Here is a 25,321-nt window from a genome sequence, read left to right as displayed (position 1 = left end):
GAATGAAAGTTAGTACTTGTTATACTTGAGGTTTCCAGTTTTGCATACTATTCTCGTGTTTATGCTTTTCCAAGTACACCACCAGTTCCAAGTACACCACCAATGAGCTTTTACTTGGTACCAACTTTATTTATTTGTCCATATAACCATTATTAATCAATGCAAAGTGCGGGGTTAGTATTTGTTGTAAAAGGGTTATCATACTGCTCAAATTTTCTTTTTCTCTAGATATCAATTGAATCGGTATCTTTGTTATTTTCACCAGTGTAGTGCATGTTCTTCTCAATTTCAGTTATAAATTACATATAATATTATTATGTGTTTGCTAGATATGTAGTGATATTGAAATGCAGCCATTGTGAAATGTTCTGGCTGCATTTTTGTGTTGTACTTCTCCATCGTAAGTATGCTTAAGCAAACTTGGAGTTTTCCATGTAGAGCCTGCCATACTGTTATGTATTGTTAGAATTATTCCATTAAAAATCTCTTTGCTTAACTAATTAATTTTTCATCCTGTACCTGCAGTTTATAATGCAGTGATGTCTAGATCCTGCTGCTCTTGCAGTTTCTATTGCATCAATCAGTGGCCACTCTTGCTATTTCTGCTGCACATGACTGGCATTTCTACTATGGCTATTAAATGTTTTACCAGTGACTGGTCCTGCTGCATTGTTGATTGACTTTGCCACTCATGTTGTTCCTTGCTGCACTGACCTGCTTCGCCACTGTAGCTGTTACTGCTGTGCCAGTGTCCTGTGTCTCCGATTCTATTCTTTCGGCGGACCAATGTGAGTCCTTCTATTGCTGCTGTTCCTGCCAAGTATCCCAGATTATGCTGTTCTTACACCTACAGCATCTTCATTACCAGCAGTGGCCACTCCACCTGTTCTGCACATCCAGGTCCTAGCCTGCCTGCCTCTTTGTAGGTAGTTGCTATGCTTGTTTCGACACTCTCATCTCCTGGACTGCCTGTTGTTATGGTGAAGGCCTTCTCATTCAGTTCCTGTTGTGTCAGCTGTGCTAACTGTTCCTGTTTTTGCTACATCTCTGATTGACCTTGTTGGTGCTGCTGCACCAATGATCAGCTTTGCTCTCTGGCTGTTACTGCTGCACCAGTAACCAGTAATGGTCCCCCTGTTGCACCAATGTCTTGTTCTTCCACTGTTCCTGTAATCCAACTAAGCCTCACAGCTTCTTTATTCCTTAAAAAAGTGCCTGGGTGCATGTTGTGCCAGCAGTGGCCACTGCCCTTGTTCTGACATGCAGCTCCTGTCCTGCCTGCAACTCTAGAGGTATGTCTCAACACACTTGGCTCGTTTGTTGCCTGCTGTGCCAGCAGTTATTGCTTCACCTGTTCCTGCATATACAGCTAGACTGCCTATTGTTCTGGCACTGAATACTCTGCTTGTTAATTCATATTAAGTTCCTGTCCTGCCTGCTATACCTGTTTCAACATTTAGCTCATGTGTTGCTTTCTGTGACTGCTGCACTGGAGGCAACTTTCATGTGTTCCTGAACAATGACTTTTTTTTTTTTTATAGCCTGGTGCAATTGATGCACCAGCTGAATCTGCTGTTCCAGCAGTAGCTTCTACATGTGTTTCTGGGTTTTTAGCTCCTGGGCTGTCTGGTGTCTTGTTGGTGGTTGCTTGTTTTGTTCCACCAGTACTTTTGGTTCTTGCTTTGGATTCTGTTGTGCCTGAGATATCTCCCAAGTCCACTTGCTGCCTATTCATGACTGCCATGGAACCAGTACTTCTTGTTCCCATTGTTGCACTTATTCTTACTATTCAAGACGCTTCTGTGACTTATTTTCGTCAGGTTGTTATGGTAGTTTGCTCTGGTGCCTTTTATACTGCAAATTCAGTTTGTTCCTAACCACCTAATTTAAGATTATAATTACTTGCATGATCTCAATAGTTCAGTACCATACACAAAAAAAAAAGACCCAGATGTGCCCTGCCGTGGCAGTGTTCCCGAGCGGGAATGTGAAGGAATGAAGAAACATCTACTGTACATATTTGACACTCACTCAGGCTAAGTAGAAGAATCTCCAGGTCTCTAAGAAAACTGCTAAAACAACCAAAGAGAGTTGTATCCCGGTCATGCAATGTAGAAAGGACACAGTAATGCAAAATTTGTACAATTGTGCATCTTCGTCTTTGGAGAGCAAGTGTTCGGCTAAGGATGTTCGGTAAACTGCAGCAACATCAAAAAAGTCACAGCCTTGCAACATTGTGGCAGGGCAAGGCTACATCTGCCTACCCAGGGCCTCTCTCTTCCTCCTCGTACAGAGTGATGCAAAAAAACATGGTCGTGCAACGTCGCACGGCTGCGAATTCTTCCTTCCATGGAGAGCGTATCTTCAACTTAGGTGTCCAGAAAACTGCGGCTGCATCACTGAAAATGGCAACTAGGAACTGTTCTCGAAGGAAAAATGCAAAGAGAAGAGAAGTCCAAGTACGTTAGGAACTACTCTGGTAGTGAAGAAATGCTCCTCCATATCCCAGAGGACAATGGAAGGAAGGGGAAGAAGATGATCTGGGTGGGAGCAGCACTGACGGCAAACGCACAGACAAGGAGGTGTGTTCGGGGTTAGACATGGTTGTGGCCTACAGCAAAAGATGAAGGAGAAGGCTCGACTTCTGCAAATCCAACGTTGAAAGCCTGGAGGGGGGGGGATGGGGCAGCTCTTGAAGCTATGACATACAGCAACAAAGCATGTTGGCTGTCACTACGAAGGCGGGTCGTCTTCCTCCAGTCATTATGGATTCTTCCACCCCATCGCTTCTTTAAAGGTATGAAAGAAGACTGAGAAACTGCTACACATCATACGATGACGACAAAAGAGAGGGAGGCAAAGAAACTTCAAGGAAAGCTTCCTGGGACTTCTCATCCTTCAAAACAGGAACTAGGAGAGGGGAAAGGAATGTAGGACCAGCCCCCACTCTGAGACGGAGCAAGAATCATAGAAAGGAACTGAAAACAGAATAGCTACTGGTCTTGAAGACAATTGCTGAAATTGGAAACTGTCTAAAGGTCCTGCAACATCAATCTCCGCTTCTTCCTTGTGTCAAGGGAGAGGCGGAATCCTTGCTGGAAGGCAAGCAGGGGTCTCATACGACAGGTTACGAAACCACCTCATTGTAGCAAGAGAAACCTCCTCCATCTCAGTGCTTCTCGAGCTCTACGTCATCTGAAAGATTAAAACATTTCAGCATTCCAAGTAATTGTGTAGTTGAAAGAAAGCTCTGCTTGTTCAGAGAGAAAAAACTTCAGTACAAACAGAAAAAAAAAATGTAGAATAAGGTCGTTTCAATAAACGAGGCTGAGATGATGTCTAAAAATAGAATGGTTGGTGGCAAGAGACAGGCCTTTCTCCTTGGGTGCGTAATAGAAAAAATATATAACGGAATAATAGAACAAACATCAAGGCTAAGACCAAGCTGGGTTTGCATTATATCAAAAGGCAAAACTAAGTTAGAGAGGGAATTAAAGAGAACTGCTCATAGGCTAAAACGAGTTAACAACTACATAGCGTAAGATGTCTCCTATGTAAAGACCAAAGGCAACTAAATAGCGTAAGATGTCCATGTAAAGACCAAAGGTTGTATGTTAGGAAAAATACAAATTACTTAAAAATTTGTCATATTTTGTGAGACTATAAAACTCACCTAATACTGTTTTATGACATGTAATCCTTCATATTATTTGTAGGAAAAGTCACACAACATGTTTAACTTTTTATTTTATGATAAAAGTCACACCATCTTGCAATTTGTGTGCTAAACCCCAGAAAATAATTATGGTAAGTGCACACAGAATAAACCCATCTCTATCATCCAATGTCTACATGTTAAAAAAATTTTTTACTCCATTAACAATACTGTCAGGTGATCAATTTATTAAAAAAAAAATTGAAAATACAACTATAAATTTAAAATGCATAAAAAACTTCCAAGACTTTCTGTTTATGTCTGTAATTACATCAGTATTGCTCGCATTTTGTCATGTGATGGAAACCTCAAATAATTCACAACATTAATATATCTGTGCACAAAGAAAACCTAAAATAATCTTGCAAATATACAAATTCCTAAATATAAAAGTACTGTATGCCAGATACAGTCATAACCTAAACTTACAAGGGAATACAAAAGTATAAAGGGCTTTTTTCTTAGTACAACTAGCAGTAAGGGACATGCCAAAATAAAGCCAAAAACTTCGGGAAAAGAAAACACTTATTTTTTAAAGGGATCTGAAAAAGAAAAGGAGAAGAGTAAATTTTACTCTATTTTTTAAAGGGATCTAAAGAAGAATCAAGGAGAAGAGTAAATTTTACTCTATCATAATGAAAATTTAAGTATGATAATATCCTTTGAGATTTCCAACCACAAGCAATGAAGCAATTCCTTCTCTGAATAACAAGATTCCACAACCTGACATTCAAGCCTAGATGAAAAATAAAAAACTTTACCTTGAAGCCTAAATTATAATCTTCACACAACTTTCACTGTATGACAAGGAACATCATAGTACAGTACCATCTATCCTGAAAAATACTGAGTACACAAAAAACCTCAACTCATATGAGAAAAGAGCAAATAAATATCTCTGCTTTGTAAACAATGGCCTACTGTAAGCACAATTCTCAAAAGAAAATTATTCCTCATACAAAATTGTGTAAATACTATACTAATATAGAGCACACCAACAATATAAACTTTATCACAGATAAACCAACTGTGTGAGGAACACGAAAATCCAATGTTTGTCATTGTTATTTCAGGCCACTACAGCTTTAACAAACCCTCTTCAGGATATGTAAGACTGGTATGTCATTGCATTATTTGCTGGCTCTTTTTTTACCAGCCTTTCTATGGCTGGGAAAATAAATGACAGCACAATGCAATTCTGTGATTAATGTATGCAATTCTGTAATAAATGACAAGATTTAAGACTCATTTTTCAATGTAACTTCTTAACATCTAAAGCATCTGCTATATCCCTTGTAAAATGCATCTTTTCAATATTACTGTATTTAACCTTTTGACATATGGAGCATAAACAGACAGCACCTTATTATCTAAGGAAGGCAATATCTAAAATTGAAGAGCAAAGGGAATATGGTGCAAATACTTTGACATGTATCCATAATGAATCAGAAGAGACATTAACACTGAATACACAAATTTGCAAATGTAGTGTCATTCGCAGCACTGCATTTTCCAACCAGTTATATTATTCGAGCCATTCAAAGCACCTGTTGCACTCTTTTAATGCTGCTGAAAAGACTTTAATTTCCTGAATATCACTGCTGCCATGGACAACTTGAGACTTGCGTCCTTAAATTCTCACTGCTTCTAATGTCCCTCAAGCCTTCACACATCTTGGTCACAAGAATTTCAGCAAAGAAGTACAAAAATAAAACCAACTGGGTCGTCATGGTGAATTACTAAAAGTCTAATCAATTTTGAACATTGTTGGCAATACGACAATGTTTTTCCAGAATAACTTTAGTTCTAGTTTACTCTTAACCAGTTAAGGCAAACTTACCATGCAACAGTACCCAACTCAAGAATCCAGTTAAACTAACTGATAACACTGTATTGTATTCGCTAAAACATTTAAGAATTCACATACATGTACAAAACTTTAACCGAATTCCTTAACCTTCAGAATAGAGAAGACTTCTAGAAAACACGGGAAGCCTGACGAAAAGAATGCGAATCCCAATCATGACGTGATAATCACAAGCTGGAAGGGTCACTTACATTATAATGCCACTTGGAGGTGATGTTATTCATCACCAGGTCAACAATGGCTACGAATGCCTTTACTCAAATGTAAAGATAGTTCTGTATATATATATATCAGTGCATATACATATACTGTACACATGCTTATCTATTAATTTTATATACAAGAAGCTGGATATTCCTACTGCAGCTATTTACACTAAGGATCAGTGATGGTCAACAAATTGTGATAGTCGAGGATGTAAGACTGTTTTATATGAAAGGCCATGTCTTCGAAGAGCTGCAGCAGCTAGGCACTGTAGAGAGGTGTGTTGTAAAGGGTTAATTAACTGATGGATCCGTTGCCCACGTGAAGCTCGCAGAGAACCAAAACTCTGACCCGATCTATTAAGAGTATCTAAATGAGCACCAGCAAGGAGAAGAGCATTCAGTATTTCTCTACGACACTGTTTGTTACTTGCCAGGGTATGGAGGGGTGTGTTACCCTGATGATCTGTTGCGCATGGATCCGCACCAACCTCAAGTAAAAGATTTACTACTTCCATACTCGGGAAAGTACAGATAGGAAATCTGCCAACTGTTGCTGAAGAATCCCTTGAACATGCTAAATGCAGAGGTGTTACACCTCCTGAACCTCTAGGATTCAGTCGCACTAGTTCATATACAGCTTTTCTCATTGTATATCGCTGAAGAGAAGACAAACCAGGACCTAATTTTGTTAACAAACATACTAAATGCATTGTTATAACTAAAGTGCGATGGAAGTAAGTGGTATCTCTTTCCCCTCCACTGGCTAATATACTACCACATCCGTTGACTTTGTTCAGTTGGGACATTCCTATTTCAACTTCTCTCATACATTTTTCAAAAACACGCATCATATCACAGAAATTTACCACTGGTACCCTCCTGCCACGATTTTTGGCTTCACTCATCATAAATGAAAATAATTCAGCAAATGACACAAAGGAACTCTGTGTCATCGGGCTTAATGGTTCAAGAATTTTCTGCTGCATATCTAAAGCATACATCCAAAGTGTTATGCATCTATCAAAATTACCAGTATCTGCATAAACAGCACCTCTATATCTAATATAGTAACTTGTATCTGGGTGTGCAGGTCCTAATATTCTTTCTCTTACAAGAAGTGCCTGCATTCTCATTTCATCAGGGTCTGAAATAATTTCTTCTAACTGATGTAGTGTTGTAACTTCTACAGAATTCTCATATGCGGCAATTGGCGACTGTTGCACTGGCTTGGGATAAACCATTACACCATTTTCATACCTGAAAAAAGTAATCTTTTTAAATATAATTCACTTTTCTTATTTTCAACCAGTATCATTACAAAAATAGTTCACAAATATTTGCATCAAAATCTACAACTAAAATCCTATGCACTGTCACAAGTTTAACCATCCTTACCATTTCACCTTTTCAACGTCATCAAATTACACAGTTCTTCTACAAGCACAATCTACTGTACACAAGGTTAGCCTCTGATTCTGTTCTCATCTATCACTACCATTACCTACATGTGATGTGTCTGTGGTTAAGCACTGATAGCAAGACTGACTGATTCATTCACAAAGGAAAGGTACTTGCTTGCCTATGTTTATTCTCAGAAATAACCAGACACTAAAAGTAATGCACATTTGTAATATGCACACCAAAGGCTGAATGCTTTATGTACCATTCAGAGACTACTTCCTCTTACTTTTAACAAGTTGAAAGTAATATTAGTAAGTAGTAAAAAAAATTAATGGTATGGAAAAAATATGATTATTTCTTAAAACAATAATTGCAGTTATTCCCTCTTACTGTATATACAACAAACCATGTACAATGTACATTTTTTATTCATATAAAATTTACAAACAAAACAAAATATTCATAGATTTTGATGATTGGGAAGATGTACAAACCTGAGTCTATGGGAATATGCTTCTGGTGCAGCCGGGGCTGACTGAAGCTTGGAACAAGGGTTTCAATGCTCATGACTAAAGAATGTTAAAGTTAAGGCAGTGTGCGTTGGGAAAACTGCACTATGAAACAGAAGTGGCCAAGAAATGTGGAATAGTTATTCAGAGAAGCAGTAGATATGGAAGTAGCAGGATAAAGGCCTGTAGGAAGGTCCAGGGAATAAGTGCATTAAGACCTAGACCTGATTAGAGTTAAAAAAATGTACAGGACAGAGTAGAGAGAAAACATTTCACATCTAGCCCCATAAAGGGAAACCTGATGTAAAAATACTATATACAGTATAATAACGTTAGTAGTAAGCACAGATACCATGGGAAGGGAAAAGTGGAGGGATATATTTTTTCAATTTAATTACATTTTCTGTTTAATTTTTCTTTATAAATTATTGTCATATGGTTTGTTTCAATCACTGTGGTTACCAATTATTTAATTCTCCTCTAAATTGAATTAATTTGTCAGGATAGTAAACTACCTATTTTTTTTATAACTACTTCCTAACTACAAGAGATGTTACAATGCTTTAGTGAACTATTAAAAAGAGCAAGGGGATAATTTAGACTAAAAACAATGAGCCTGTGACCAGGTCGCCACTGTCTGACCAGAGATGCTCGCGTGACGACCAGTAATTGTCTGTCCTGCTTATTTCACTTATAGCAGCCTAAGCTTGTGTTCAGCCAGTTAAAGAGTACAGGAATTCAGTCGATTATACATCAAAGATTGTGAAAAAAAGTGTACCTATATAATAGAGTGGATTTTGGAAACGTGAATAATAGCGGGAGTATGGCATATGCACTTCTTTGTTGTTGACTAAAACTATAATTATTGCTTCACTTATAATTTTACGTATGAGAAATCAAAACAGTTCGCTATGTGTACTGTAGCTCAAAGTCAGTGAGATAAAGCAATAATATACACAAGAATAAAAATAATGTTGAATACACAGTACCATACACAATTAAGATTAAGCAGCTCCACTCTCCTAAATGTTAAGTACTGTACTGGGAACTAGCTGGATAAGTAACACAAAAATAATTCAATAAAATAATTTATGAAAGGAAGAATGAACTAGGAAACTGAGGAGGAGAAAAAAATGCCTGATGAAAAACAAGTAAACAAAGCATACTACAAGTGAAGACATTCAAGTGAAAGATGACCTGACCATCCTAACAAGGTAATTGAACTATGGCACTGGTGCATTATGCCAAGACTTGGGATGAAAAACCTTTGTAAAACAATGTTTTGTCATTTGTATAATAACACTATCACTTTAGCCTACTGTGTCATTCACAAGAGCTAATACACATGCAGAAGTGTTGGCCTGCTTAAAATCTAAAACATCACAACATCCAGGTAAAAGTGTATGAAAACTATAATTATGGACTTGCCTTTCACTCATGGCCATTTTCCAGAATCTAAGAGCACCAAGCATATCCCGCTTCTTGTCGACAAAAGTAGCTCCAAGAAGTTCTAATGCATCTATTTTGTCCTTTTTTAATATGAGATCTGTTCTAGAAATGAGATATTCTACGATGTGCGTATGACCTGTCACACTGGCAGCTAATAAGGGTGTCATTCCTGTAAAAACGTCAAAGTGCAACAATGAATCAAGTGAGTTACATAATGATTACACTCTTGAATGTTATCCAAATCATTAGGCACAGCAATACAAAGATAACCATATTAGACATCTGTGTTTATATAAAAGATACCAATAACCTTAGTGCTTACCAAAACAATATGCATGGCAGCCCAAAAAATACCCCATGTCTAATGTGACAAGAATGAAATAGCTTCAACCAAGAATGAATATACAGTACAGTGAAATCACTGCTGATACATATTTTAAAGATAAAATGTTCCTGCTGCCAAAACATTACTTTAAGTGATTTCCCTAGAGAAAGTTTGAATAGCCTCTTTTTCGATCATACAGACAAGAAGAAGACTAGTAACAATAATCTACATTTATTACTTCTTTAAAATTAGTACGAGGGAAGGGAACTCACCATACGAATCCACATCCATTTTGGCATTATGATCCAGTAATAACTTCATTATTTCTAAAGATCCTGATTCTGCACAATCGTGTAATGCTGTGTTTCCTTTGACACTCTTTCTGTTAACATTAGCATCAATGTCTATGAGATATTTGGCAATTTCAAAGTGACCCTTGTAGCAAGCAATCATCAAGCATGTATGTCCATGGCGATTTGCAACTTCAATATCTGAAAATAAAACCAGGTTGTAGTCGGGAATTCAATGCATTTATATGTTTTTTACAAGGGGCCTCAAACAATCATGTATTTCATGTTATTAACTTTCTTATCAATAACCCTTTGGTATATCAATATTGACAAGCATCTAAGGAAAGGAAAAATATGGTTCAGTACTTAAAAGTTTGTTAAACAAATAAATTTTGTTTGGTTTCACATTAATTACCTTGGATGTAATCTACTGTGCATTTTTCATTTTGTCAAAATAGTTGAAACTTTATGTAGAATCTAAAACTATATGCATAACAGTGTGGAATCTAAAAATATCTACATACGCATAGACGTTTATGATCAAGATTCCAAAGATTCTTATATGAACTAAAAAGTCATTCAAATGTTACATCATCTGACTCTTGCTGTAATAATTTTCCAATGCAGACATGCTTACAAATTTTCATTAGAACTTTTAGTGATAAAGCACCCAATTATGCTAACAACAGTTATGCTGGGTTATCCCTCAAAATTTTAAAAGATCTATTATACAAGTTACAGTTTCATAATTGCAAAAATATTACCGGTACCAATGACGAGGGCTTGGGTATGCAACCCGCTACTGAATCCAGAAGTACTCAGAAATTCTAGATTTGGGAACACCATCTCAGAAAAAGGCAATATGTAGGTATGCAAGTACAGTACTTGTAATGTAATCCATTTAAAAAAATTATCATCTTTTTAAAAATCAAAAATAAATTACAAAAAGATCACATTACTGTACTTGTACCTTAGGAGTCAATTTCCTTCAACAAGTGATTACAAAAAATATGATCAAAGCACCCACCTTATATGAATTTTAAGTCAATTTCCTTCAAGTAAAAATTCCCATCCAACTGTACCCAACAACCAAACAAAAAAATCTACTGTAGTTACGGAGCCCAAAATCTTAAAAACAACTGCAAGTTATTTTTCTTCCAAACTAAAAAAATTCTTACAAAACTGCAAGATTTAATCTCAATCATGCAAAACTCAAAACCTCTAATGATATAAATGCAAATCTCACCTGACTTAAAAAGTCAATGAAACTGAAAAAAAAAAAAAAAAAAAAAAATTGCCCAACTACAAAAAATCCAATTGCGACAAAAGAACTTACCCGACTTGTGCTCTACAAGATATTTAACAATGTCGAAGTGTCCATCAAAGCAAGCTGCTCTGAGGGGGGTGGAATTGGTCTTCGTTGTGGCATTAACGTTGGCGCCTTTCGAAAGAAGATAGGCAACAATGTCTAAGTGGCCAGCTGCAGCAGCGCACCACAGAGGAGGAGCCCCATCTATGGTCTCGCCGTCAAAAACAACTGCAAAGGCAACAAAGATGGTTAAAAATGTAAGCAAGAAAAGACTATCCAGATCTTTTAGCTTATTGGTAATTTCTCCTAAATTTCAGTGGAAAGGTAGCATATTCTCTCTATGGAAAAGGAATTCAATTATGTTCCTTCTTACATGCAATTAAGATCACATGGTCTTTTAAAACAGCAATACTGAAGCATTTTTTTTATGGGGTGTTGTGCACCAAAAAATCTGGAAAATACGGCTGGTTTCTTTTCTAACCTGATCAAATTGGTGTAATCCTCATTTATTTTACTGTTAAAAAGCCACAATCCTTTTGTAACAATACAATACTAACCATATAACTGAACTCATCATATTGGTTTTCTATTAAGATATTTAAAAAGTCATATTTTATTCAAATGTTCCTTTGCTTCCAATACACTTGCCAGATAAGTGGTTAGATTTCATCTGAGATTCTAGTGCTTGAGACAATAGGTCTGAAAGGGCACTCCCCTTCTGTGAAGGTTGGGCAACAACTTGTAGACCGGCAGGTAATTTCAGGGTAAAGTACTACTGGTAAATCAGGTAATTTCAGGGTAAAGTACTACTGGTAAATCATTATTATTAAGTACTTTAACCACACCACTGTGATAATCAGTTTAGCTCTCACAAAGCTAGCCCAAACCATTTGTCTTTATTAATAAATACAGATTCTCTCAGTTCAAGAGGTCCTTTATTCCTCACACCATTGGACTGGGAAACAAGTCTGCCTGAGGATGTGCAGTTGGAGTCTCAAAAGTTCAAGCAAAGATGCAATACATTACTACCCTAAAACAATTCACCTTGTATTTTAATAATTTATTTAAATTTTTACCTGTATATTTATGATTTTCATTCATTTATATTTTCTGCTTTTCTAATGCCTAATCTCTTCTTTCTGTATTCCCATTACCTTCTGTTAATTCTTTCTAAAGAACACCATATACTTTGGAAGCTTGAATTTCATGTCAATGGCCCGTGTAGGCTTGTACCATATGAATAGGGTTCATCTTCTGAACAATAACAATAATAATAATAATAATAATGTGGGCTATTCATCAAATATCCATTGGTAAAATGAGTGTCCAATTATAAGACAAGTCAATGTTCCTTGTGAGTCATTCCTTTTTATATGAATTCCGTAATGAATAAATCCACCATTATGGTAAACAGTGATAACATAGCAATGATCAGTCTCTTTTTATTTTACAGTCCTGAAATATTGTGAACCTTGCTCTTCAGAAGCTGAGATGACAAGATTAAGGTTTTCCTTACTGTGGGCTTCCCAGACCACTATAAAGCCGCTTCCAATGCCAGAAAAGGAAGGAAGGTTGGAATGAAAATAAATAATGAAACTTCTGCTTAGGCAAGAATTATAATTCAAACATAAGGACCTCAGCATGAAGAAGCAACCAGGAATGTATATAATCCCTTACAATGATTGCAATAAGTCATATGTGGGGGGAAAAGAGATTGCAATCTAGCAACAACATTATCTGAACATTAGCTATCATTCATAATGAGTCAGCTTTGTGGCAGCCACCCACTGTTGAATTGCAGTACTAGTAAGGTGCAAAATTACTACAAATGAGTGATGAAATGAAACTAATATGAGTTATCTAAGAGGTGCTCCCATGAAAGCATCCCTACTATAAAAAAGAAACTACTCCTTCACTAAGCCAGACTCTGTCAGCAGAAAGGATAAGTATGGATGCTAAATTAAAAATGATAGTCAAGGGATAGGAGCATCATCACATGCCACAGAACTGTCAATATTAGGTTAATCTGACAGATCCAGTCGGACCAGGTGTAAGAAGGTCCTCAATACTGCTGAAAAGAACATTACCCTACACACTTGCACTTTCTCAAGATGGGAAGAGTGCTTCCAGAATGCTCAGAATTTTTGTCTTTGTTTTTGTGCACCATCTAAGATATGTATTATTCTCAATATAAAAACAAAGACTAAAAGGTACCTTTTTGTCCACTGTGATATGAATGAAACAGTTGTTATTTTTCTTTAATAATAATAACAATACTGTAATAATAATAATAAATGTACATATAAAGCTAATCATAAAACTATATTATTCATGAAGAGAACCTGTGAGTTTCTGGCTTTTCAAAATCATACAATTAAAATATTTCATAAGCTTTTAACTCCATACTTGCATAAATAATTTAATGAGCCGAATAATATAACCATGCCAAAAAGAACCTCAAATTCGAGAAATTTATTTCTACTGAAAAGCTGAACTTCATTAGACATTAAATGATAACTCAATATACAGTATATTTGTATAATAAAACTTTCAGTTTTATTATAAAACAATGTCTACAAAAGATGAGGGAATTTTGACATTTAAACATTAAAAGTTGCCTAACACTCTGACATTTCAATCTTTTCTGCTACATGCACAGATAAATTCAGACTAATGGCAAAGTCTGCCAGCACCAGAACATTTTAATTTGCATATCTATTTAAATGATCTGTGCACTATAAACCACACAGATTTATTTAACACGGATTAGCTAAATACATTCTCTCAATGGGATGAGAACAAGAAAAATTAACACTACAATACTATACACACTGATGATATAAAACCACTACAGTTATTTACCATTATATACACTCCCCTTCAGGTAATTTGTTTTTGTCAACATAAATAATGCCACCAGGGATGTAAAATTTCAATAAAATTTGAATAACATCTCAAAACGCTTCCCTATCTCACGGTTCTTTCCTTTCTTTTGTGAAATTCATAACTGCAAATGAGCCATAGGAGACATACCTGAGCCCACCTGCTCAATGTCTGCATCGCAGCGTCCAACCAGGTACTCTACACAGTTTTTATGTCCGTGCTTAGCTGCCATAACCAGCGGCGTTGCGCCGTTCGTTCTGGCACTCACAACACGGGCCACTTCACTGCGGCTACGAAGGTCTAATAGCATCTGAAAAGCAAAGAAACACTAAATCAATTTGAAATTAATTAAAATTCAAAATCAACATCTTCAACAAAAACAATATAGAAAACTGGATTAGCTAAGTCTTATAGCTGTTCTCTATCTTAAAAGCTGGAGTAATGGCTGTTCTTATAAAAATTAATGAGGGACCATGTACAACAACACTCGCAGAGTATACTAATGTACTTCTAACATACAAAGTCCATATAAATCAGATACTTTTTATAACCTAACTTTCAAGCATTATCTAAATTTCATCAGATTACCTAAACATCTCCCTGTATCTGACTAACTGACTAGGTCTCATGAAAGAACCCAGATCAATCTTAAACAGATTTGCTTAGTGAAAATACAGTATTGGCTATAAATTTGTTTCCATAAATACTACTTCTGGTGTTGTTCTGGGCTATGGGGCAAACAGATATTATGTATAAGACTGAATTTGCCAGGAGAAAAAGGCTCAATTGTGGATACTGTATATCAAGCCCAGGAATAGCCAAGAATGCGAATGGAAAGAGAATGTTGTCAAGAGAATCTGTATCTCTACTAGGCTGGGCTTGGAGAATATGAAAGGGTGGTTGTGCTAGATGATTTAAGGGAAAGGTAGAAGACAGAGAAAGAAATGGCAGTGTTGCTAGGTGAATGAGAATGGAGAGTCTAGTACAAATGAGTTTGGAATCAGGTTTGAACATGGGAAAACTGCAATTACATTACAGAGAAGGAGAAATGTGCAGAAAAGTCTGCTAGATTACCATCAAGTCTATCCTTATAGAGGAAAGCCTTAATGAGAATATGCAAATTAGCCTAAAAATATATAAACTTGATCCCTGTACTTTAAAATATGTAAAATGTACATACTTTGAGTGTAATTTACCTGGTCTAAAAGACATAAAAAAATATGGCAGTTGTAAAGTTGTAAGTGGTACAACTAACACAAAAATGTTGGAAGCAAGGAAGAAATAAAATACAAGGTATAACCCTGACTGGCTTTGTCTACTTACACATTCAAGAGGCTTGGCACACAGTATCATGAATTTATTTTATTCATCCACACTATATGTGTATACAGTATATATAATACAATTGTAATATACAATGCCCTTTTAACCTCTAGTGCACATGTATATATATATATATATATATATATATATATATATATATATATATATATATATATATATATATATATATATACAGTATATATAATGTATGTATGTATGCAATATGAAACATTCCTGAGACTTCACTATGTCAATGGATACCAAACATCTCTTGCAATCTTTTTGTGTTTTATCTTCCCCACTTGGAATACGCTGTAACACGATATGCAAATGCCCTCACACAAGGACATAGAGCAAAAGAACAGCTACGGTTTCTTCGAGAATGTCTGGATAAACAAGTTATTTCAAGATCAACACTTTCATGTGCTAAATGACGCAGAGAAAGGCATCGACATAAAAAATATGGAGAACAGAACTTCATCAGAAATAAAGGGGAAAAAAGGAGTCCCAAGATCTCAAACAGAAACATGCAAAAAGATTATAGCCTTACTCTTTGTAGACTGTCATACACATACACACACACACACACACACACACATACTGTATATATAAATATATAATTTCCTTGGCTGCCTTTCTGTGTGTGGCTGTGTGTCTGTGCCCCTCCCCTCCCCTAATGCAGGTGGTACATAGTTACCACATGAGCTTAACTGAACACTTCACATAAATTCTAAAGGTCAAGCAAATTATATTTATAAGACGTCTTCACTACTCTAGGATCCCTTGAAGTCACCTTCAGCTCCTGAAGCATTCCTGGAGAAACGCCCATTGGATTATAATATCTTCTTGAAGTCTTAAAGACTCCAGGATCACGTGAAGCCGTCTTCAGCTGGAGAACCGCTCATTGGATTACAGTCTTCTTGAAGACGTCTTCACGACTCCAGGATCCTGTGAAGACGTCTTCACGACTCCGGGATCCTGTGAAGACGTCTTTAGCTCCTGAACAACTGGATAAACACCCATTGGATTATCACGGCTTCCTGAAGGAGTCTTCAAGAATCCAGCTGTCTCTTCTCCTTCTGCTGCAGCCTCACGAATCTTGGAGTGTGCATTCAAACAAACAAAGAAATGTTTCATGGAGAAATCCAGAATCTGTATTCGGAGTCATTCCGCTGAAAAATCCAATGGGCGTTTCTCCAGGAATGCTTCAGGAGCTAACCACAACTTCAAAGGATTCTGGAGTAGTGAAGACGTCTTTAAGACAACTTGCTTGACCTTTAGAATTTATTATATGAAGCATTTAATGAACCTTATGTGGTAACTACGAATCACCTGCATTATGAGGATCACAGTAAATACTACTCCTGCTATGAAGCTTCTAATTACATCAGAACTTTAACAAGAAACTACTTCCAAATTAATTTTATGAGAGAGAGGTGTTCTTATACCAGTACGAACTATTGCCTTTTTGGGAATCCAGAGAGAGAGAGAGAGAGAGATTGTGATCTTATACCAGTAAAAACTAATGCCTTTTTGGGAATCCTGAGAGAGAGAGAGAGAGAGAGAATCTTATTCCAGTAAGAACTAATGCCTTTTTGGGAATCCTGAGGGGGAGAGAGATCTTATTCCAGTAAGAACTTTTGCCTTTTGGGAATCCTGAGAGAGAGAGAGAGAGAGAGAGAGAGAGAGAGAGAGAGAGAGAGAGAGAGAGAGAGAGAGAGAGAGAGAGAGAGAATCTTATTCTAGTAAGAACTTTTGCCTTTTGGGAATCTCGAGAGAGAGAGAGAGAGAGAGAGAGAGAGAGAGAGAGAGAGAGAGAGAGAGAGAGAGAGAGAGAGAGAGAGAGAGAGAGAGAGAGAGAGAGAGACTTAATTCACAGCCTAGGTCAACAGAGGCAGACAGTAATTTTTGAGGAACATAGCATCCCTCCTCATTCAGTCTGGGGATCGAAAAATGGTCCTTTAGTTTGAGAACTAAATTCACAATCACCTGTCACTTATGATACGAGGCAAGAAACACAGGATTATTTCTTTCGAATGTCAATCAAACATAAATCACATGACATTCCAAGTCACAAATTTTACATGGGAATTTCACTTGCATCTTAAAAACAAAAGAAAAAAGGCAGGAGTGGAAATTAACATAATTGCCACGTTCACAGACAATCAAGCAGGCCTTCCGAAAAACACTCCCCAAAACCACTTACTTGATAACACATCTCCTCGCCTTCCTCGGGGGACAGAATAAAAAGGAACAACCTTGACGTACATCAAATTTTTTTTTTTTTTGCAAACGTTTATAATTCTGAATTCACTTCCAAGGTAACCTAATTTAAGGCAACAGTGAACGAAATCCCTTGCCCACTTTGTAATCACACGCAACTTATAAGGAGATATACTTGATCAGGATTGCACCTGGGATATTTATATCTGCTATATTTATATCCTTCCTTTTATGCAAACACCGATGAAAGGGGAATACCGATGGGAGGGGGAGGGGGTGAGGGTCCTGGTAGGTAAGTGGGGGATACAACCAAATTCTCAGTACAGAAATAGACTACCCTCTTGAAGTACATATTCATTCAGGGTATTTGGGTACACAACTGCCGATAATTGGCTCTTAGAAGCGCGGAGTTAGGTAAGAATGCCAAGCATTCGCTGCTATTATAGCAGTACATACTGGATCGCAACCATAAAAGAACCCTACGGTGCACTGAGAGAGATTTATCTTCTCTTAGCAACAACGGCAGCCCCTTCGGTTGTATTCATCTTGTATAGTCTTCTCTATTCTACTTTTTATCTGCTTCTCTTCCGCAATTGCATTGGCTGCGAGATGACAGTAAATATCCATATAGACATAGGGATAAATTTAAGAATACTTTCTTTCCTATTTTAACTTGCATGACGCTTCGTCAACTAAAGACGGTAGCTGACGAATGACGTAAGTTTACAGCTAAGCTAACCGCCTGATCATCCTATTAGTGAGTTTCGGCCATTTCTAACAAACTCCAGCTGAAATCTAAGACAAGATAATACTTAAGTTACTTAAAACCTAAAAAACATGGCTACGGTAACAAAAGAACAATGTGATGAAACACAAGTCTTCGTGATCCAGCATACTTTCACGTGAATCTTTACGTAATTCGTGCGTATTTGGCAAAGTCAACCAAACATAAAAGACCGTTTATGAAAGGGAGGGGGAGGGGGTGGGGGAGGTTTTGAGAAGAGGGACTATATAGATGCCTGCGTTGACGTCTGCCAACTTGGCAACACACCTGTGCTTATAAGAGAAAAAAGGGGTAACCGCCGCCTGCCGTGGTCCCGACAGGTCGGAATTCTGTCGTTGCCGTTTAAGGATTCGGCCAGACGAAAGTTCGTGACTTCCGATGACACACAGGCCATTGTGCCTCGGTCATCGTGCATGGGTACGACAGCACGATCTCAGAAATTGTGTACAAAGTTGCGTTAGCAACGGCGTTAAATGGAGTTTTGATTTTAAACATCATATAGGCTCATGATCCTCATGACGGAAGACATGCTCTCCACTAATTTTTTAGCCTTTTCTAAGATTCAGATTATAATGTAGATGAAACAGAGAGCTCCAGGAGCGTTTGCAGAAGAGTCTAAGCGAAAGTTCGAATTACTCCAGCGTAGAGGAACAGTGGGTGAATGAGCCAGTACGAACCAAAACAACAAGACTACCATTTACTATTTTCAAGGAAACCTCACGGGAATAAATGACAGAGAAGGGAGGGATATCAGCTGTAGTGGTAAGAGCTCCATTCGAAACCCCTTTATTGCCAACAACCGTCAACTTACAACCTGGTACATGTTTTGGTTCTTATGTCAATGGTGCATATTGAATCTTCGGAGAAATGCGGTCATGATGTTCAACTCCTTACCCCGCTCTGAGATCCAACGTGAATTGAGAGAGAGAGAGAGAGAGAGAGAGAGAGAGAGAGAGAGAGAGAGAGAGAGAGAGAGAGAGAGAGAGACTACAAGTAACACCTTTGCTGGGATGGAAGTTCACAACAGAAGCCAATTGTGAGAGCTGTGGTGGTTCCCTGAACAACCCGATTTTGTTTGAACCTGAGAATATTACAATTTCTAGGAATAGAAGATTTTGTTTGAAACTAAGAATGTTAAAATTTCTAGGAAAAGAAATCTTTCCATTTTAAACAACATTACAACTGTAATAGTTCAACTAAGATTAATTTTCCCCCATCTGTCAGGCTTCATAAGCTTACCCTCAACATGACGTGTACAAACCGTAGACTTAAACTCATAAACATCGTTAAAGACATTCTTTAACCATGCAACGTATTCCAACGGCTTCTCCGTTGATAAAATTATTCATAAAAAAAACTCGCTTCATATGATGCTAGATAAAAAAAACACATAAGACATTGTTTTTCTCAGAGGATGGCATTTTAAGAGCCACAAATAACTCCCAAACCAACAAATGCGGCTTAACATCCAAGGAACAAAATATCTGTCGACTGCAATGCAGAAGATTTCAGACACACTTTCTCGTTTATTACTTCTTCGTTCGCTGCGCAAGATTTAGGTCTAAAGGATTTTCTTTGCTGAAAGGCATTCTCTCATATCTCCAAGAAAAGAAAAACACGTGTTCAAGAAAACAATGGTACAATAGTATACTAACGTATGACGTATAGATACAAGAATCCTGAACACAGTTTAGGCAAAACATATTCACAAACAAACATATTGTCTGGATGAACTGATGCCTGCTGAAGTAAATACTACATATCAAAAATACCCATAAGATTATTCTGACACTCGTTCTCAAGCGCACAAATTATTTTCACCCTTTTCCTCTGGTTTTCGTTAGGCATTGTGGGATTAGGTTGTTAGCCCAACCCCCTCTCTCTCTCTCTCTCTCTCTCTCTCTCTCTCTCTCATACACATACTGTACATAATGAATCGCGCAATGTGTGTAGCAGGATTTGGTGCACTGATGAACGGCCTCTGCACGGGGGCTTATCCACGATCATACACCATACATAAACACACACACACACACACACACACACATATATATATATATATATATATATATATATATATATATATATATATATATATATATATATATATATATATATATATATATATATATGGGTACCAGCGTCAGCTAAGAATCAAAGATAGGGCATAGAATAGTACACCCAAAGGCGAAAACCTTCTGGAGTCACAATCCTCAAACGAGAGAGAGAGAGAGAGAGAGAGAGAGAGAGAGAGAGAGAGACTACACGAATAGCACAAGAATACTGACACTTCTAACTGCCTGAAAGCAAACAATGTATCAATACTCCTACTAGAAACCAACTTTGACCAAAAATGAAAACTTAGAAGACAAAAAATGCAATCACACAGTCGCTGCAAAATAGATACAAAGGTCCAAGCATCTACCACATCACCTGACTTTCTGCAACCATGAGAGGGCTTAGCAAATAGATAATTGCTGTCTATTGCCACTGTAATCCTCGAATTAACTGAAGGTTTCAGAAAGTTTTAAGACAAGCCGATCTCATTCGTTTGCCTTGCATGAGGCGAAAGCCTTCAATTTCATCGCCTGGCACACCAGCTACATACCTCAATGACGTACCAACAACCTCGCTCACCGAAGCCGTCACTAATAGACCGAAGATAAAAACAGGTACAATTAAGCCACAACTGTCCACTGGACACATGACATTTGCCTCCTTAGGGGCTACGCCGTGAAGGGCTGATTATCCGCGAAATGAAATGAATTTGTTCCGGCGCGAGACAGCGAGCACAAAAGGTACAGGAAAGTAAGAGCACAATCTTGCTCGAAGTAGTGAATCTTGGAATTAAACTAATAACTGCAATTAAAACAATACATGTTTATAATATATATACACACATACACATACATACATATATAAATATGCCGTCTTAATAAGCATATTTCAAAATAAAAAAGGACTTCCCCAGACTAAATCGCAAAACTAAAAAAAACTACTCTTTTGCAAAGAAAAAGGTAAAGTATTGGATTGAAAAAAAAATTAAGTTAATGAGTATACAGTCCATATCTTCCAATGCAAATTACTTCCAGTTTGTTCATATTGTGTTGTTCAAGCACGGCGGGCATTATTAACTAAACGGCACTCCAAATTTGCTTTTCTTAATTAATTAAAAGCTTACCACTTGATTATTCTTGAACTTCCAACGACGTACACACAAGAATGTTGAACAAGCTGACTGGACTAGTGAGTGCTACGTGTAACACGGCTCTCTCTCTCTCTCTCTCTCTCTCTCTCTCTCTCTCTCTCTCTCTCTCTCTCTCTCTGTGTGTGTGTGTGTGTGTGTGTGTATGTGGACTAGTGCTGCGTGTAACATGGCGCTCTCTCTCTCTCTCTCTCTCTCTCTCTCTCTCTCTCTCTCTCTCTCTCTCTCTCTCTCAGTCTCACACGTCCGATAAGTAATACAAAAAGTCATTGCCTTCCATTGACCACAAGACACTGAAATCCGCTACCATCGTCTCAAGTTCGCGCCCTTTCGGCGGCGTCTCGGTCTCGTTGTTGTATGAATCGTCTCTCTCATCACTCGAGGAGGTGCGGAAGCATTAACGCCGTTCTCCTCCTGAGAGGCCGCGTCAGGAGTGGATTCGTTCTTTGAGAGAGAGAGTGAGAACTGCTAAAGATCCTTAGGAATCTCACTATCAGAAAGAGAGGGAGAGACTTTGCTAACGCGATATAGGAATCTCTCCGAGAAGCAGAGAGAGAGAGAGAGAGAGAGAGAGAGAGAGAGAGAGAGAGAGAGAGAGAGAGAGAGAGAGAAATAATTGATGAACAGTTTCACCCAGTAACCTCATCGAGGCTCTCCCATATTTAATTATGATATACAATGAACGGAACAATGATCATTCAACTCCGTTATTTTTTCACAAAAATTCTTACTCTTTTTCTCTCTCTACACATCATCGCGCACCCCACCCAACACAAACCTACAACGTCTAATCAACAACGAGGTACCTAATCCAAAGCTTAGCTCGACAGAGGCAAACTGGATTTTAAGTAAAGGTGCACATACCGTTCCTTTCCTGCCCAGAATCGAAATGTGGAGAGAGAGAGAGAGAGAGAGAGAGAGAGAGAGAGAGAGAGAGAGAGAGAGAGAGAGAGAGAGAAGGCTGATTTACCACTTTCATCAGGAAGCCTGCTTGCGGTTTTGTACTTTGTGAAAACTTCCACTTTTACAACATGAACGAAACAGGTCTGGAATGAGCGCAGTACATATAAAAAGGAGCGTTTTAACGGCCACTCGCGTGCAAACTTCATCACCAGATACACCTAATATACACCTGACACACAAAACCAGCCACCTGACACGTTCCACGCGGTTCTGCAGAGTTCCACAATTGGACGCTCATTTTTAACTAAAGTTATTTGTTTAGATGGGTCTGGCCTTATGCCAGCGATGCCTATTGCTCCAGGAATAACTAAAGAGGACAGGGATGAATGTCGACTTCAAGTGAATTCGGCTATGAGAGATTCTTTTGTATTCCCTCGCGGCGTGAAGCCTCCCGTCACGACTGGGGCCAATTTTGGTCACGATCCGCTATTAAACTTTTCAAATCCCGTCGAAAGTGGATAACTCTTTAGGCTCACTTTGGGAAGGCATCTGGATATGAAAGGAGAATGTCACACACACACACACACACACACACACACACACACACACACACACACACACACACACACACACACACACACACAGCCGTGCTGAAACGCGAGCGTAATCTTTCATTCATACTTTATTCGATTTATCATAAACGTAGTGTATTTTTAGACTACGGAATTAACTTCAGTTTCACCATCTCACGAAAGAAAACGCTCCTCTGCACCGGAAACTTGTTCGCTATGATTTCCTACACCTGTGACGCAACTGCAACTTCGGAGTCCCACCAGTCGAAATTAAATTCTTGCTACTCCAAACGGTCAGCGACTTAGTAAAGAAGACAAATAAATATAATCAATTTACGAACATTAAAAAATCTGAGCTGTGCCGCACATTACTTTCAAAGAGGACTGAAAATTTCGAAGGCCAAACCCGACATATTTTCAGATTCGAGGTCTCTGAATATCAACCCAAGTCGATATCTGGAAAAATGCAAGGAAATTGGCCACACCTAATAAGAGGTGCTAAATATAACTCTCACATTGAGAGAGACCATCCAATCCCTATACCAGATTGCTATCACACATTCACCAATACCCCTGTTGATGCCAATAGTCATACTACAGTAATTCAGACCCTCGTCACCGACGACGGCAATCACCGTTCTAGATTTATTAAATGACCCATCAGTAAGTTGCTACAAATCTGTGTGGTTTTGGAATGACTTGGAAATAATGACCTTTCATAAAAAAGCCAGATTTTAAATAATTTAACTTCATTACAATCCGAGCCTGTACATGGCAACATGGATGGATGGTACTTTCTACGCTGATGATAAATTCCAGGGGATAATGGGTTTGCCCGTAGCGGCATCGTCTCTGTGACATTTTAAGACAGGAAAACGTACGGCACCGTCTGTGTGACATTTTAAGACAGGAAAACGTAACTTTAAGGGGAAATGAACCTTTTATGGAGAGGTTATATCATGCCTACGAAAGTGAAACCCTGCGCACATTATATTTGAATTCAGGAACCAAATTAATTATGCAAAGAAAGTTCCACTGAAGGTTTTGCCTCCCATGCCGCGAGGCGCAAATGGCCTCTGTGAAATTCCTTCACTCATTTCTTTCTTGTGCTTTTTAACCTCCACTAATATCCAGCCTCCCTTCTCACAGTTCTCATCCAAGCAGCAGGTCTGGGTCTTTCAATCCTCCTGGTGCCCACAGGAGCGCATGACACTAAAGTACTGGGGTTGTATGAAGGAAATGTCCAAGCCAACTCCATATCCCTTTCATTATCATCTCATCAACAGATGGAAATTCTACAATATCTCTTATGGTTCCAATTTAAAATCATCCAGCCACAGGGGTACGTATATACACGGTTAAATGAATTAATAATAAAGTATACACGTTCGTGGAGTTGCGTCCCTCAGTGAGCACCAGGTCCACCTGGCCCAGCTGGTATTGTAGAGCTCAGGTGATGAGCACCTGCCGCCCTGTGGGCTGACACCGCTTTAGGTAAGGACAGATCCAAAACTGAATATTACGCCCTCACCGAGGAGGACTAGAAATCATTTGCAGCTGGATAATGTAAGAGGGTTAAGGTGGTGAGTTCTTTGTTTCCTCGACCTTAACGCTTACACCTGCCGAATGACCTTGGTCAAAATCAACAGGCAACGGCTGGGGTCACTGACCTTAATTAACTGCGAACTAGGTGCTAAAAGGAACCGTTTATAAACCAATGAATCCTCCGTGGATTCTGCCACGCACCTGGATAGGCACTATTTTGGGATGGTCCCCATGACTTGGAATATTAGGGTGATGAGAATCTCGCCGTTCGTAAATACTAATGACTAATGACGAGAAATTGGAAAGATGGCACGCGTAGAAAATTAATTCATATAAATGAAAGAATAAGAGGAACTATTAAAGTTGTAGAACTATCAGTGCAGTGGTATGGCCATGTGATGAGAAGGGATGAGACATAGGTAAGGAGGAGAGTGATGCAGATGGAGGTGCCTGGTGGGAGAGTGAGAGGAAGACCGAATCGAAGGTGGATGGGTGTAGTTTGAGAAGATCTGAGAGACAAACAACTGTCAGAGGACGATGTGTTTGACAGAGCCAGGTGGAGGAAAGCTGTCAGAAACATCGACCCCACATAGAAGTGGAAAAAGATGCAGACAAAGAAGAGGATGGACTAGGCATTTTATAGCTGGGGGAAATTAGAGACTGGAAGGGTTAATGTGTACATTTATTCAGGCAGAGCAGACAAAACTGACTGAAAAGGCACTGACTGGCTGGAGAGCAGTGAAGAGCAGAATACTGTCTCTCGAAGCCTGTAACATTTCCTTTCGATCTCGACAACTATAACAGCCGTTCTG

At 38.2% G+C, this 25,321-nt stretch overlaps 1 protein-coding gene across 3 annotated transcripts in view; it reads right to left on the bottom strand.

The window, feature by feature from the left end:
* Positions 1-3,729: 3,729 nt before the first annotated feature.
* The window catches only part of LOC136840835 (protein fem-1 homolog C), a 217,663-nt gene continuing 196,071 nt past the window's right edge, over positions 3,730-25,321 (bottom strand). For all 3 annotated transcript variants that reach the window (XM_067107767.1, XM_067107768.1, XM_067107770.1), the window contains 5 exons: positions 14,105-14,264; positions 11,099-11,299; positions 9,745-9,963; positions 9,127-9,316; positions 3,730-7,045 (listed from right to left, as the gene is read on the bottom strand). In XM_067107767.1, the coding sequence (XP_066963868.1) occupies positions 5,965-7,045; positions 9,127-9,316; positions 9,745-9,963; positions 11,099-11,299; positions 14,105-14,264 (1,851 nt within the window). In that variant the 3' untranslated portion in view covers positions 3,730-5,964. The remainder of the gene's footprint in view (positions 7,046-9,126; positions 9,317-9,744; positions 9,964-11,098; positions 11,300-14,104; positions 14,265-25,321) is intronic.

Source organism: Macrobrachium rosenbergii, chromosome 8 (assembly GCF_040412425.1).
Source record: "Macrobrachium rosenbergii isolate ZJJX-2024 chromosome 8, ASM4041242v1, whole genome shotgun sequence".
Classification (NCBI taxonomy): Eukaryota; Metazoa; Arthropoda; class Malacostraca; order Decapoda; family Palaemonidae; genus Macrobrachium; species Macrobrachium rosenbergii.
The sequence above is the reverse complement of the archived record's forward strand: the minus strand, read 5'-3'. Positions and strand labels throughout refer to the sequence as shown.